The 17,266-nt window shown below is 31.3% G+C and overlaps 1 protein-coding gene and 1 long non-coding RNA gene across 4 annotated transcripts in view; both read left to right on the top strand.

The window, feature by feature from the left end:
- LOC108737585 (RING-box protein 2) overlaps positions 1–10,414 on the top strand; it is a 30,291-nt gene extending 19,877 nt beyond the window's left edge. For both annotated transcript variants that reach the window (XM_018470511.2, XM_018470510.1), the window contains exon 2: positions 10,141–10,414. In XM_018470511.2, coding sequence (XP_018326013.1) covers positions 10,141–10,322 — 182 coding nt within the window. In that variant the 3' untranslated portion in view covers positions 10,323–10,414. The remainder of the gene's footprint in view (positions 1–10,140) is intronic.
- A 1,615-nt stretch (positions 10,415–12,029) lies between these two features.
- On the top strand, positions 12,030–16,337 carry LOC108737598. Of its 2 annotated transcripts, XR_001937881.2 has the most exons (7): positions 12,030–12,158; positions 12,217–12,307; positions 12,376–12,532; positions 13,228–13,387; positions 15,571–15,690; positions 15,847–16,025; positions 16,247–16,337. It is a non-coding gene; the product is annotated as an uncharacterized LOC108737598 (long non-coding RNA). The 2 variants fall into 2 exon arrangements; XR_003231667.1 differs by lacking the exons at positions 12,030–12,158; positions 12,217–12,307; positions 12,376–12,532; positions 13,228–13,387 and adding an exon at positions 14,757–15,254.
- Positions 16,338–17,266: the final 929 nt, after the last annotated feature.

Genomic DNA, 17,266 nt, shown 5'->3' with positions numbered 1-17,266 from the left:
TCATTCTTTCTTATTTTACGTGACTACCAACACATACACACAGGGCTGCATACGAATCAAACCAATCAGCATTTATCCAATCGAGTGTACTCGTTTTCTAGTTACGTAAACGTTATCTATATTAAATTAATTGTTTCATATGGTTAGGACGATCAAAATTAGCAAAGTTCGCAATAAATTATCTGCGAGAATGGATGTATCTTTTTTCTTGTTTCCACCTGGGACTGTAATCGTTTTGAACACGCCCTTGTTAATTTGGGAAATGCCTCATGAGTAGTATAGGCAAAGTGAAAATATCAGGTTGTTCGGAAAGTCATTTCGTTTTTTCCCGACAGAGGATTTAATTGTATTCTTTTGCACCCAACTTCACATTTAAGCCGTATAATTTTTAAATGCTTTGAGAGCTCATATAGCAAGGCTTGTGTGTAAAAAATTCCAATTAATTCTACGCAGTAGTTTTTGGTTGGTGCCCTTTTACATATGGAGAGCGATAAGCAGCATTTTCGACATATCTTACTGTTTTACTACAGAAAGGGTAAAAATGCTGTTCAAGCCAGAAAGAAATTGACTGATGTGTATGGAGAAGGTGTGTTGACAGTACGCCAGTGCCAGAACTGGTTCGCTAAATTTCGATCCGGCAATTTTGATGTCGAAGATGCACCACGTTCGGGAAGGCCGGTTGAAGCTGATAAAGACGCGATAAAGGCATTAGTTGATGTGAACCGGCGAATAACAACACGTGAGATCGGATTGAGGTTAAATTTATCAAATTCAACAGTTTATGACCACTTGAAAGGCCTGGGATTATCCTCGAAGCTCGATGTATGGGTTCCCCATGTTCTCACAGAGAGAAATCTGTGTCGCCGCATTGACGTCTGCGATTCGCTTCTCAAACGTCACGAAAATGATCCGTTTTTGAAGCGCATCATCACTGGGGACGAAAAATGGGTTGTATACAACAACGTCAAACGCAAGAGGTCATGGAGCAAAAAAGATGAACCGGCTCAAACCATTTCCAAAGCCGATATTCACCAAAAAAAGGTGATGCTGTCTGTTTGGTGGGATTTTAAAGGAATCGTTTTTTTTTAGCTTTTACCGGATAACACAACGATTAATTCGGAAGTCTACTGTCATCAGCTGGACAAACTGAATGATGCACTTCAACAGAAAAGGTCAGAACTAATCAACAGGAAAGGTGTAGTGTTTCACCAAGACAACGCGAGACCTCACACAAGTTTGGTCACTCGCCAAAAGCTTTTACAGCTTGAATGGGATACAATGCTACACCCACCATATTCTCCAGACCTGGCACCATCGGATTATTATTTGTTCCGGTCACTCCAAAATTTTTTAGACGGTAAAACCTTCACCTCAAATGAGGAGGTCAAAAACCTCCTCGATCAGTTTTTTGCCAGCAAAGACCAAAAATTTTATGAGCGTGGAATTATGCTACTACCAGAAAGATGGCAAAAGGTGTTGGACCAGAACGGTCAATATATAATTTAATAAAGTAATTGTTTATTATACGAAAACTGTCTTTCATTTCCACAACCTAAAACGAAATGACTTTCCGAACAACCCTATAGATAACCCAATAACAGTAAGCGGTGCAGCAGTTGGAGGTTGCTTAGGTACTCAATAGATCGGGGTCGTTTTTATAACTGGCTAGCTCGAATTATATCTTTAAACGAGCCTCTTTGTTTTTCTAAATTCTTTAAGAATGTCGAATTTTCTGTAAATCGGATGCTGGTAACATGCTCAAATTCTGCTTGTCTGTATCTTATTCTGTTACACATTATTATTCACTTCTTTTTTTAGTGCTCGCTGCAATTTTTACCTGACATCTCTTATATTCATGTACGCGTTCTGTCAATCACCGATCTAGTCTAGTTAGTAAGTTGAAAGAAGAAAGTAAATGTGACAGTTTTATTGCGGATTATGCCAATTTTAAACGTCCCAACTATACAGTCTAGGTCCTAGGACCTTTATCACCCCTCTGTAGGGCTTCAGCGCAGCGCCCACGGGGGGAGGGGTAGTTATCGTCCACTACTGCGTAGCCGGTAGTGGTGACATCACTGTAAAAAATTGTCATTTGAATTTTTATGCAAAATGGTTCAGATAAAAATTTGGAATATATTTTATAAAATTATATTATATAATAGTCGTACTACTACGTAGCATCTAGTATCCTTTGGTTTTATCTAGAGCCTTTAATTATACTGATAAAATTAGGTATATTTTTTATCAGTCATATTTTTCACCATCATTTATGTACATAAATACATGTATATAAAATATTTAATAATTTCACTTAAATTTACCTATTTCATGGAATAGGTCAGAGGTGGTAAGCTGCTGCCTTATCCTAGAAATATGTAGATTCTACACAAATTTCAGGTTGTGTAATTAATTAATGGAGATTATTATGGCTATGAAATAGTCTAAAAAACATCATCTTGATTTTATTGATATTTAGCATGTTTTTCGTCTCCACGCCATTTTGTATTTTACGGCCACCACTATGGTTTTATAGAAATAAGACCTAGACAAACTGATAAACACTTCATTGATTAAAATCTATCTTGCAGTTTAGGCTTTTCGAAGGATTAAAGTATCCCATATAATAATAGATATGTTTACCAAAAGTAACTACGAATTAAAATTTTTAAATGTTGTAGTAGGTTGTAATTGTCTTTTTAAGTTGCTATTTTAGATTATACTTATACATAACGTGTACTGATAAAAACACGAAGTTGAACGGTGGTAAATTTTATTTGTTATGTTCCTCAGTATCTCTATTGATAAAAGTTACATTCTTTAAACAGCGTTAACTTGCGTCGGTTTTACGTACATCGCGATCGGGATGTAATAGAAATTGTCACCTAACTTTTTCGGACGAACTTTAACTTCATTGTATAAGAAATTAGATTGTGACGAACGTACTTGTATTAATTCAGGCTTTCCTAGTTTTTTCCGGAACCGGTTGGATTTTATTTACAGCATTCATTTAATCTTTTAAGTTATACTGATTTATTAACACATAGATACAGTACAACTCACTTACAACGAACACGCTTATTACAAACTCACGATTATAACTAGGGTTGCCACCTTTTCAGGCTTTACATAAAGTATTTTTCGACTAAAAGGTTTAAAAAAAAAGTACTTAGCATAAAAATAAAGTATTTTATTTTTTGTTTTTAAAAACATATTTTTTGTTACACCTAGCAGCCAGTAACAAATTGCTGTTGCTCTTAAATACATTAATAGCCTCTAAACATGGCAAACAAAGATTTAAGTAAACTAAAAGTTCATTTTTAATTAGTTTTAATGAAGCTTTATTCCTGTCGTCCCACTACGTTCATAACAGAGAATATTCTTTCTGTAAATGCTGAAGTGGCCGGAACGGACAGCAAATCAGGTTGTTCCGTAAATATGGCTTTTTCAATGAAACTAGTGTTCAGAAACATAGAAAGATTCTCAAAAATATTGTATTGTGCAATATTATTGATGTAAAAATACTCTGAATTTCGAATAATCGCTTACAAAATTACGATGTTCGTTTAAGGCCGTAACTAAAGTATTTTTGCGTACTTTATGTGTCTTGTAAAGTATAACGTACGCACAGTCGAAATAGAATACAATACTTTATAATAAAGTACGGGTGGCAACCCTAATTATAACGTACCCTACCATTCTTATGGAGCACTCGATAAAAAAATTATATTTTATAACGTACCTACTTACGATAAGTTGTTAATTACTACGTAGTTCTGATATAAAGTACCAAATTTCCATGTCGAAACGTCTAGAAAAATTAGCAAATATATTTTTTATTAATTATTTTTTTTTATCTCAGTAATGGCAGTATATGTATATTTCGTGATATGACGCCGCGGCACGTTATCAAAGTAAAAGACGACCGTCTTTTAATTCACGATAAATAATAAGCATTGTCATTTTTTTAATTATTTTTGTTAAGAAAAAAAAAAAAACGAAGTACTTATTGTATATTTTTGTTACTTTCGTTATATCATGTATGCATTTATGCATGTGTCTAATAGTCTATATTTTAACGAACTTTTGATATAACGTAGGCAACGGTTTTTAAATCTCCCTCGAGTACATTATAGCCGATTTTTTCTCTATTTTTGCCACTAGAAAATGTATCGTACATCCAGAGCTTTATTATTAGCACTCAAGTGGAATTTATATTGATAAACATAAAATGAAAATTCGAAAATATAATCGAATCGAGTTTTAGCCTGCACCTACGGAGTCTTATCTTTAGAAAACCCGGAAAAGTCCTGTCTATATTTGTAATAAAACAATACGTATTACGTGTGCATGCGTGGGAAATGGTTATTCTAAGGGTTATTTTTCACCAATTTGTCGCAAATTCGATGAAAAAGGATGATAATGTCGTGTCAAAACACGTCATTACTTTCTTGTTTGCATCGATGGTAATCTGTTTGCAAACGCAATTCTGTTAACTAAGCTACTTATTCAATTGTGTACTGTTATTTCCGTAATCAGATAAGTACGCCAAGTTATCATAAAATGTCACCAGTCTTGTCCATCGCGTTGTTTCAAGTTAAGAAACAGTCGTTTCGATTTGAATAAAAAAAATATCTATATATTTAGTTGAAAAAACGTACTGCTTTTTGGTAGTTACACCATTTAATTTTTATCTAATCTGAATTTATTACTACCGAACCTCAAAAAATAAATACGTCAGAAAAAGTAAGCAAAGATCTTACCCCCCCCCTCCCACGCTTACATAAACATCGAGCAACAGTTAAAGTCCCTGAAAATGCGTTTCTTTTTTAAGCATAGAAAAATGGACTAAATTTTGAAGAAAATCCGAAAAAGTAAAAAAAATGCTGCAGTTTTTTTTATAAAATAATCATTAACAATAAATTAGTCGTAANAAAATAAATTTTGGATAAATTAATAACTAATTAATTTTTGAAAGTATTTGGTATATTAAGCTAGTAATAAGATGATAATAATACTTAAAAAAATATATCAGCGTTAAAACAGTACACATCGGAATGTGGAACATATGTATATAATAGGAAAAGTACCAGCAAATTTTCAACGATTTTCTTTGTTCCTTCAGTGGAAGAATAATGATAAAATATATATGTAGAGCATTTATTCACGGTAAATTTTAGTTATCTATTAGATATGATTTGTAAAATTTTAACTTGAAATTTTTAGGTAATAAATAATAAAAAAAAATAAATTCATTTATAGGAAATAACCCCCTAGGATTATTGACCTAAAAGTTTATGAAATTTCTTGTTGAACAGGCGTTAATTGCACCTGAAAATCTGATATTTTCGAATTTCATTGAAATTCCTGCATTCTAAAAATAGACAATTTTTTCATTTGTTCAATAAAACATAATTATCAGTAGATAATAAAATTTCAAGTAACATTTTTGAGCATTTTTAGTGTTATTTAGTATAGTATACATAATATAATTCAAACGAAAAATGTTCATTTATAAATAATTGTATTGTCGTATCACCTTTGTCATTGGGAATTGTTCCAAAAACAATAAATCAAAATGACCTCTGATCGAAATAGTTGATAATGAACTTGATTTTTTAAAACAGTCTGACCTAACGGGCAATTAGAAAATGCAAATGTTTCGCATTGCTGTAGAAACACAAATATGTTGTGATATATTATTAATTTATTATTTTTTTAATAGGCACAAAAATTGAAAATGAATCAACATGGGTTACATATGTAATTCGAATAGTACACATTACGCACCAAGGGAAGAAAGTATTGTATTCCACTCTGGATGTGAATTACCACCTTGCTGTCGTAATGTGCTATTAGAAACTTCGTTCCAAAAATATTTAAAAACAAAAAAAAAACTTGAATTCTAGAAAAGTTTCGCCTGGTACAGAAACCTTCATGCCAAGATTTAATTATTAGTTCATTTGTCCTTAGAAATTACTTTTTAGTGGATGTTGAGTAACTTTTCAGTTAAAATTTACGTAATAGAGAGATAATGAGTGAAAGGGTATTTTTTGTAATAATCCAAAAGTATCTATCTAAAACGTAAATGAACATTATAGATATTTAAGTGATATTTTGACGTAATAACTTAGTGTGTTATTAACACAGTAGAAATTTGCAAATCAAACTGATCAAACAGATGGAAGTGGGCAACCCTTCATATAACCAATCGTAAATTTAAATTCGAAGTTAAAGAATACTTATGTGGGCTACATGTTTTTTTTTTAAGTTGCTTAATACTTAATAATTTTAATCGTAATCAATTTGTACTCACAATAAGTAAAAGTACACTGGTGAATTTTACTTTCCTGATAATAAATTATTATCTTTGCAATTATACATACTATAAATAAAATTGAAGTACCTGTCTGTAATATCGAAGTAACTTTTAAACTCATGTCGTTATTTATAAGATATCAAGACGCAAACGACCTATAAAAATTTTGCCTGCCTACCTGTCTGTCTGTCTGTCTGTTTGTCTGTCTGTACGGACTATGAAGAAAAGGCGGTTGTCAGTAGTAACCTAGGGTGTAGGGTATGTTTTTGTTTGGTTGATCGTCGAAACAGCTAAACCGATTTTGATGGGAGTATACGCTAGTAATAAATAAAATAGTACTATGAAATGAAGAACCTAGAAACGTATTTCGAAGCGTATTTCTTTATCGCATAAAATGATTGCTATACAAATAGTAAAAAACCAACAATATAAATCACGTTTATGTATTTTTACTTCTGTTATTAATTATTATTGTAATGTATATCTCTAAAACGTTCATTGTCTTGTATGTATGCCCATGACCTTACGGTCATTGTCATATGCAACATGCAATAAGATAGACTTATAATCCATAGCATATACCAGGTATGGCCAATAAGTCGATCGCGATTGTTGGTCCGGCAGGAGACAGGAGACGATTTTTCTCAATGAACAAGATGATGTTCATATTTAAATCGTAGAACTTGCGCGAGCGATTTATCGTTAGAAAATATGTTAATAAGTCGTTCTTGTTTCGAATTTACAGATACTTATGTGAATTGGCCTTTTTATATTGAAAATTAACATTATTGTTCTCCATCAACTGATTTCCACGCTGACTGTTCTTTATATAAAAAAAATTTAAATTGACTTGAACTACTGTATAGAGCCAAATTTTGTGCGTCCGAACTTAAAAATTGGTTAAAAAGGAGTTGAATTTATAAATCATTTCCTACGATTTCGAAAAACGCATCTTTGTTAAAATACATGTCACATTACGACACCCTGCCGCGCATTTATATTCATCATCATCATAAGGTCGTCAGTCCCAAGACTAGTTGGACACGCACCTCCACTCTTTTCTGTCCTGAGCTAAACTTCGCATTTCCCTAAAACTAGAACATCCCACATCCTTAACTATTTGCGAACAGTAATCTAATCTAGCTCTACATCTACCCCTCCTAACTTCCGTTTCTGTCTCTAATATGTCTCTGACCAGACCTTTATGTCTGAGATGGTGTCCTACCAACTCATCTCGCCTATTTTTTATTGACTTCCATACAGTTCTCTGTTTTCCTATTCTTTCTAATCTCTTCATTTTAACCTTCTTTATCCACGGTATCCTCATCATTCGCCTGTAACACCTCATTTCTCTGTTTTCCTGTTGTTTCTAATCTCTTCATTTTAACCTTCTTTATCCACGGTATCCTCATCATTCGCCTGTAACACCTCATTTCTCTGTTTTCCTGTTGTTTCTAATCTCTTCATTTTAACCTTCTTTATCCACGGTATCCTCATCATTCGCCTGTAACACCTCATTTCTCTGTTTTCCTGTTGTTTCTAATCTCTTCATTTTAACCTTCTTTATCCACGGTATCCTCATCATTCGCCTGTAACACCTCATTTCGAACGCTAACCTTTTCTTTTGCGCCGCGCCCACCGTCCATGTTTAGCACCCGTACAGCTCCGCGCTCCATACATACACCTTTAACAATCTTTTTCGAATTTTTAAATTAACCGCGCTATCCTCTGCTTTATAACCCAACTACTCCTTATTATACACATTAATATTGGCTTAAGCCCAGCGGCGGATCTTGGACATTCGTAGCCCCTTGCGTAACTTTTTTTTGGGGTCCCTATACATAAAAAGTTAATTCCTAAATAATTGTACAATTTTACATGAAGAAAACATTGGTTGTAACACTTAAAACTGAAAAAAGACCTTTTCTCAGTCATTCGCAATAAAAATTGCAGGCTACAGCAAGTTGAATACCCTGAATATACAAACTTCGACATAAAGCTTGAGGGGGAGGTTAACACACCCCCCACAACTCTGTCACTGCGCCTTTGGCGAATTTCAGTTACAACAGTTGACTGGTAAAAATTCTGGAATTATTCACGTCGAGGATTTTTTTTTTTTAATTATTAAAAGAAATATCAAATGATTTCTGTAGCCTATTTATCTAAGAATGATTGGCACGCACCAAAATAAAATTAAAAAGTTTTTCTTCGAGAACAATAGGAATTTTTTAATTTCCACTATACCACCCATATCTTTTATTACATAGTTTAATACCCGGTAGATGATTTAGCTTACTATTTAACTCGGTTGTTTGATAGGATGAGTAATATTTATGTTGTAATGGAAAAAAATGCTTCATTATCATAACAATAAAATAATCATTGTTTAAAATAACGTCACGTTTTATACACTTAACAATTAATTTTGAAGATAGGAAAAAATCTTAAATTTTAAAGTTGATATTTATGCTAAAATACATGTGCATTCATAAATAAAAAATTCGTGATGCGTCCCAAAAATTTTTGGTTGTTTAAATAATTATTATTAAGAAATTAAGTTTCCGTCGTCGACATTCTTTGTATGAATCAATCTAAAAAGTAATGTTAGCAGCATATTTACTAACTTGTAATATAGAAAATATGTTTGAGAACTGTAGGTTACGTCTGTTTTTGGTACCCTTGACCAGGGCTGTACCGAGCTTCGTGAGTTCGGGGGCGGGGATGAGTTTTGTCGAAAGTGCTGACTCAACTAGAAAATTTTATGCCGAATGCAAAAATTGATTGTACTTTAATAAAAAAAAAAGGCCAATCTGCAGTAAAATTCCGGAACGAAAATGGGTTTGACACCCCCCATACCCCTGGCTCAGTTCACCCCTGCTTCTCCTACTCTTACGTAAATTTAAACCATGAGTTCGGAAATACAAATTCGATTGAAGGCTACCGAAATACGTATATATATATGAATGATTTCGAGCATTTAGCTCTCATCAGGACGATCTAGATAATTTCGGTTAATCACCTATTTATTCTAGCACTGATGTGCCTGTAATTATAGGATAATTAACGTAATTCAGTTATATAAATATGCAAATAAAAGGTGTGATTATTTCAAGCGATCAATTAATCTGAATATTGTTTTAATTAGTAAACCTCGGAACCAGCTAGTAATAATAATACCGATGTCCAAGTCCATTGTTTTGACATTAACGTACAAATGATGTAATTTAAATTAGCCGAGGCATTATTTAAATATTAGTGTGGGCCTTTTTATTACGTTAAAACATTTTGATGCCCTTTCGATGCTGTCGACATATAATAAATAGTTTGATTGGGTTCCAATATAATGTGTTCCGATCGTATGTCGATTATTCTTAAATGTAACTGCGCAGTAATTGTTGCTCTTGTAAATTTTAAATTAAAACTAAATGGAAGTTTCCAACAGGAAATACATAAATACATGACACTTAGGTTTAAGCTATAAAATTACCCCGGTTTGGTTTTCCCGGGTCGCTGATAATTTTTGGCTTTCACGGCTAATTTGCTGCTAGTTATATTTTTGCCTGTTAATTTTGTCAAGCCAATTACAAAGGGATTATTATGAAAAAATAAATCTCTATTTTTAATTACGTCCAGGCTGTTTTGAAAGCGGCTAGGTTAAATGAATTGATTTTCATTTTCTGTTTAAAGCAGTAATTTTTTGATGAATTATAGTTTTTTAATTGAATTGAGGGTTTACGGTAAAAATGGGACTTGAACAATCTGATTATAGGCAAAAAAAAGTCCTCATCTATCCACCTCCTTTATATTGTTTTTTTTTTTTGCAGATGCTTGTTTACGGTGTCAGGCGGAAAGTAAAAAAGATTATTATGGGAAACAGGATTGCGTAGTAGTTTGGGGGGAGTGCAATCATTCCTTTCATTACTGCTGCGTTTCGTTGTGGGTGAAGCAAAATAATCGATGTCCTCTTTGTCAGCAAGAATGGTCGATTCAACGAATGGGGAAGTAACTCCAATGGTTTTTAATAATTATTATTTTACGGCGTACTTACAGTGATTTTATGAATTGTAGCACCACTTAATTTTTATAATTTTATAGCTATTTTTATTTGTTTTATTCGCACTTAAGTGTAGTTCTGTTTCAATAACGATATAAAAATAAAAATATTTCGTTCTGAATCATGAGTCTGATCCACACTTATAGACTATCTATAAATTCACTTCGTTTCTATTTTTGTTAGTTATTTATCTCATTTTGTGTATATATGAACACGTGCGCCCTTTTATAAAACACAGCCAATAATTGACAATATTAACCTGATGAAAATTAGTTTGCTAGTATTTGCAACTGTGGTTTAGGTTATCATTATGTCCTACACTTATTCTTACTTGACAAGTCAATTTAAACATTTCATTACAGCTAATTTCCATATGAAAAGTGTGAAATTTTCATTTGAATAGATGCTATTGCTTCATTAGGACAAAAATTTACAAGCGATAGTCCATCCTTAAAAAAACTAGCTAATAAGCTGTCCATCGTTGATTTATTTATTATGCATTATAAAAAGTGTGTAGGTACAATAAATACAACATATTATTTTGTGTTGCTGTTTAGTTACGAAATTTACGAAATTACTTATGCAGCACACAAAATATTTTTTATTTGGGACTCCCAATGAATTTCGGATAGGACTTCCTCTCATTTGAATATGTGCATTCGTAAATCTTACAATGTTTCGTAATTATTTTTGGTATCTGTTACAGTAATGAATTCACTTTAAATTAATTATAAAATCAGATAAATCACTATAAACAGTGGGCATGTACCTGTAGGTGTGTATCGCTATGAGAACTTAGGAATGCCATGTCACCAAATCCTTAATTAATAAATAAATTGATTAGTGATCAAATTATTGATGCGGATGTAAAATGATTCAGTTTAACATGATTTAACTGCCATTGATAATGTAATAAAAATACCCTTATTACAGGCCAGTAATATTCTCTGACAAAGTATATGTATAACACAAAACTAAACTAAGCTAAACTGCTTTATGAATTTCTATGCGATTTGCACCGTCATTTTTTCATGTTGACTATCTATAGAAAATGAATAAATAATTTCCCACAAAAGGGTCTATCAAGTGGAGTCCTCAAGAAAAATATCAACGTTTTTTATTGTTGGAAAAAGTCAGGCCGAGAAACCAGTAATATATTTGCTGACTTATTTGTTAGAGACTTGTAAGTAATAAAAAAACAATAATGACTATAATTAGACACGTATTTCAGAATAGTTTATCATAATAATGCCTCTTTCAGGATTAAAAAGATATATTTGTAGTTAAATCGATATTAACTTTTATCGTAACTAATGTAAACTAAATTTTATTATATAATACCTTGGAAGTTATCTTGCAATTAGTTGTAAGGCTGGAAAATCCTATTGCATTTGTTAAAATCGCATTTCAAAGTAAATAATAACTTAGCAACCATACTTTTAAAGAGTAAATATTAGAAGAAGGATCATCGAAACTTGGTAAACTGTTTGAAAAATTTTATATCTTTTCTTAAGTAATCAATTTTTATAAATCAAGGTTATGAAAAACGTAGAAACCAAAACACAAATATTGAAATATTCCTATTTTTTTAGAAGTAGTTAAATAAATTACAGTTGATAATAGGTACCTGAGAGAGGATGTGAATTATACAANCTAATAAATAAATAAATTCTTTGATGGAAACAGCGTTTTATTTGCAAATATATAAGTGCGCAAGTTTCTATTGCAGTAGCTGATTTCCCAGGTTTTAATCCTTACAACTAATTATTTTAAAAATGTCTATAAAAGGTAATGATTTTTTTTTTACTTGCTTTAAATAATTAAATTTTTACAGTAACTTTTGCAGTTATTAGTCCTTCGAAGATAAACGAGAAATGGTTGGTTGTTTGTTCATATCGTCTGTTCATTTTTATGATCATTTAAAAATTGAAAAAATGGTAAAATTTAAAAATTCAATTTTATTGAGTTTCAGGTACATATATGTATTATATATTTTGTGTTTCAGAATATGATTGCGTATAAGATTTATTGGTAACGGATATAAATTATCAAAAGTTGTCCCTTCATCCATCGTAATAGGAGGACTTACTGATTCTCTGCTATGGTGTGTTCTTCCTGGATTTCATTTTTTGATCACTTCTTACATTCTGCTATTAATAATGGTAAGAGTAAAACATGCATATTATATTTACTAATATATTTGGTATATACTCAATATTATCAATTAGAATTACAGCCTGAATAAGTGATAACTTCTTTATGTTGTCATATATTTGCAAATGATTTCAAAATTTTTTCTGTTTCTACTATCATTTTAGAAAATCACATGTTATAGGAATGTGATTTCAAATGTGATTTTTGAAAACATTTTTTATGCAAACGAATTGACACTAGTGCGTGTGTGGTTGCATATGCAGTGTTCCTTCTTTAGCAATTAGTACTCTTACTTTTATTTTGATAAGTCTAATATTACTTTATTTGTTAGTTTTTTGTGTTTCTTTTAATCACAAATAAATTTCGTAATGAGTTTCGGTATACATCGTAAATTGCAACCTTCATGTATGGTTATTTTGTTTTACAGTTAAATAAATTAGAAGCATTGAGTTATTTTTGACCTACTATTCATTTCGTTTGAACATATTTAAAAAAAGGTGTTTATAAAATGTATTACTGTCATTATATTTCTTCTTTTCAAAACTTAGCAGTACTCCAAGGAACTGTAAAAGTTATATACAATATATTTAAAATTAAAAGGGAAAAGTGTTCGGTATTACTTTAATATTGTATTATACATGTTTTTTAGCATCCCTACGCTTAATAATATCTGAATACTCTCTCATAATATTCCAATTTACAGGAGCATAAAAACCGGGATGACGTTTTATAAAACATTGGTTTCTCTTTCACTCTGCAATGTAGCAGTACTTACATTCTGTAGGAAAGAGTGATGGTGCTTTTTTTTGCATTGGGAACGAAGATTGTCTTATTGTTAAAGGAAGGATTTATGGCATGACTTGGTAAGTAACGTTTTAGAAATGTCAAAAGCAGAATAGCAGAATCAGTGGAACTGTCTTTCTGGCAGTGTAAAAGTTAGCTTAATATGAAGGATCATTTGTTTTTTTTTTTTTGAAAACATTATACTTATATTTCGACTTTAATTTGAGAATCAGAAGAAAAATAATAATGATTAAATATCGTAGCAGATAATTTTATTTGGTACAGAAGCAGTCAATGAAAATAATCATGACTTTACAACACTTACACTGATAATGTAAATGAAATTTTTTCACTGTTCTATATATTTCTCTAATGTGAGCATTTTTACCTTGTGTCCTGTACATTACAATTTCTTATACAATTTCTGATAGAGAAAGATGTTTATAGTTAAAAATGCGGACAAAAAACTTGGGAAAATTGTGGTGAGATTTTAAAATTATAATAAAGTAATAATAGTCAAGTAGATAGATGCTTCTTAATTAAAAATAGCAATTTATTGAGAAGAAAAGTAATATACCCCTTTTTTTAGTTAGCATGTAGTAACAACGATAAAAACAATGCAATCCAAAGATTGAGAAATTTTTAATAGTTATTTCTTTCCTAGGCATCTGAAGTAGACAACTTATTTCCGCATTTTCAAAAAGCATTGTATTTCTCAAAAAATCGTGTTTGTATGTTGCATTCCAATGAAAAGAAATCAAGTTTTAGTTATAAAACCCTTGTAAAAAATGGCACGCACCTTATGTATTCACAAGAATGGAAAAACTAAATTTTCCACCCTTATGGCAACAAAAAGTGACTGTCAATTTTTTTTATAACTGACACTTCTTCCATTCCTGTATAAGATGAATATTACGTTCTTATGTTTTTCTTTTTTGGGTACAGTATATCATATTTGTGATCTTTTGTTTTTTTTAAATACCTAAATGAAATTAATTGACGCTGCATTATGTATACGTATAGAAAGTACATAGTATGTCATCTTTTAGTACAAAATAACTACAAATTATAGAAATTACCTAATAATTTTACAAAAGATTCAAATTCTGAATAACTAAAATCAACAGGTTTTAACATTGTGTATCGTAGATTGTAAAAAATATAAGAATAAAAGTAATGTATTGTTATTCACAAACCGTTTAATGGATTATCCAAACTTAATATCATTTGTAATTATTTTTCTTACATTTTAAATCAGCGTTTATTTAATTCGTTCTCAATTCGACTGTATTGTTTTTTTATCCATATGCTCTGCTTTTTCTTTACCGTTTGTGCACTGATTTTAAATATTTTTTTTATTTAATAGGCTATATCTCAAGAAAGGACGAAAAACTATTTTCTATTTTTATTATTTATCTATTATTTTATTTCTAAAGTAGGTCTTTGTGTCATCTTTAAATAATAATTTATATTCCAGAATATCCGTAATTCAATTTAGAATCGTTATCTTTATCTCTAATGCTCTCTTTTTCATGTTTTCTCTGTCTCTTTCGCTCTTGCATTCAGTTTATATATAAACATATATATGTACATATATATATGTGTTTAGAGTTGTGATCAGGCGATGGAACTTGCACGAAGCAAAAACCCACAGAAGTTCAATTTTGTAAAACGGGGATGAAACTAGTCACGCAATTGGTTAAAATACGAAAAATTTTCCGCGAACCGTCGCAGAAATCTAATTTGATGCTTCTGATTGAATTTGCCTACGTCATCAGTGCTTCGTGCAGTAGCTACCGCAAATTCGCGACAAGCTTGAGACGCGTTTGGTACATTATAAGTTCATAAAGTTTCGAGGTGGAAGGACGTGTTTTCGCGTCTCTTAAATTCAACTTATCGAGCTAATTTTTTCGCAAAATTAGTTTTAATTTGTTATACGTCTGAAAGGTTGGTTTGATTGATCCATGTTATATTACTATTATTCGTATTTGCCCACAGCATAAATTAATTTGACAAAATTAAAGGTTATATCTTCAGACATCAGGTGGCTACGTCGCCATTTTTAATGTTTTGTTATTTTATTGGCTTTTAATTGGTTTTCTATTACGAGTGTTTAATTCTTTTTTTTATCCATTTTCCGCATATATTTTGACTTTCATTTGAGAGAAAGGGAGAAAAGTGAAAAGGATTAAATTTTTAAATTTTTTTCGTAACAGATCTATTAAGTGAATTAGTTAATAATTGTTTTTGTCCGTTTACACAGATTGGCCAACAATTGAGAGAGATTGGAACTGATATCCTTTGCATACTGTAAAGATAAGTGGTCTTCTATGGTGTTTTACCTGTTAACCTTTCATCTTGAAGGCTCTTGTAGTTAATTAAGGTGAGCATGCATACTATATTTTCTGTATGTAGTGCATTTTTTGATATTAACAAAGAAAAAGATTCAGCATTACTTTAACAATGTACTGTACACATTATTTACTTAATACTTGATTAATTATATCTGAACACTTTTTCATCAGATTTCATTTTACAGGAACATTACTAGAATTCGGATACCATTAAGTTATGAAATTTTGGAGCATTGGTTATATTAGTCCTTATTTGCCCTGGAAAAGTAGCTGTGCCCATGGTTCTAAAGAAAACACGAAAGTGCCTTTTTTTCATTGCGAATGAAGACAGTGTGCTGAAAAAAGAATTTATGACAATGAACTGGTATGTAACAGTATCAGTTAAAAATAGTAAATGATATCATTAGATAATTTCAATTTCTTAGACATTTGTAACTTGTTTCAATAGACAACTTTTAAACAAAGTTTCAGAAATGGCAGAAGCAGAATTAATGTGGAACAGATCTTTCCATTAGTGTGCATGTTACTGATTTATTTGGTTTAAAAATGATAATTTATTACTTTTTCTTGCCTGTTTGTATGTAGATTGTCCCACAAATGACGAGGGATTGCAGTTAATTTTGATACTACTGAAGCAACCGATGCTATTGATGTCTGCACCTTGCAACATTATGCAGTTAATTTTTGCCATAACAATGAGAGGCAGTTGGAAATTAATTAATTTGGAAGCGACTGGAACAACAAATTATCTGCACTTTCTACAATTAATTAAGGTGAGAATGCATGACTTCATTAATATCAATTAGTCCTTATTATTCTGTTATTGAATATTTGTTAAAATTTATCTATCGTCAACAGTATAAATTGAGGTTATTGTGCATCTATATCTCTGACAGATAGTTATTTCCCACAGAATAAATTGACATTTATCATTGATCTATCTATGGAGTTTATCTATCTATGGATTTTCTATTTAACATTTTTCTATTGTCTGCATCGTAAATTGACGTGATATTTGACACTTATCTATGTCGCGTTCTATGGTTGTGATGTAAAATGGCGTAATGTTTATCATTTTATTATTCAACTATTTTACTTGCTGTTTGATGCGTTTTCATTTGTGTTTCTTAATTATGAGTGTAATTAATATGTGTTTTTGTCCATTTCTGCAGGTTATACAATAAATGAGAGGATTAATGTGCAGTTTGGTTATACTGAAACAGCCCAAGTCTACAAGGGTGTGGTCTTTCCTGGATTATATTCTTGATTTGCTGTTTCGTCTTCGCCTTGTAACATCATGCAGTTAATTTTCAACCCATGAGCGAGAGCAACTGGATATTTATTTGAATTCCACCGAAATAAGAAATTCTCTGCTACAGTATCCTTTCTGGAGTTGGTTTACTTTTCGCACCTGTACACTTTGGAATGTTACGTGCTATAATTAATTAAGGTGAGAATACTTGATATAATTAATTTTAATTGCTCTTTATTAATCTGTTTGCCACCGTATCTGTTTCAGATCGACGTTGGAGAAGACAAAGATGACCCAGTAGTTGAAATAGTTCTTTATCTTGCATGCTCTATCTAGTAGAATTCATTAAGTTC

Source organism: Agrilus planipennis, unplaced genomic scaffold, assembly GCF_000699045.2.
Source record: "Agrilus planipennis isolate EAB-ADULT unplaced genomic scaffold, Apla_2.0 scaffold15, whole genome shotgun sequence".
Taxonomy (NCBI): Eukaryota; Metazoa; Arthropoda; class Insecta; order Coleoptera; family Buprestidae; genus Agrilus; species Agrilus planipennis.
This window is presented reverse-complemented; position numbering and strand designations above follow the sequence as displayed.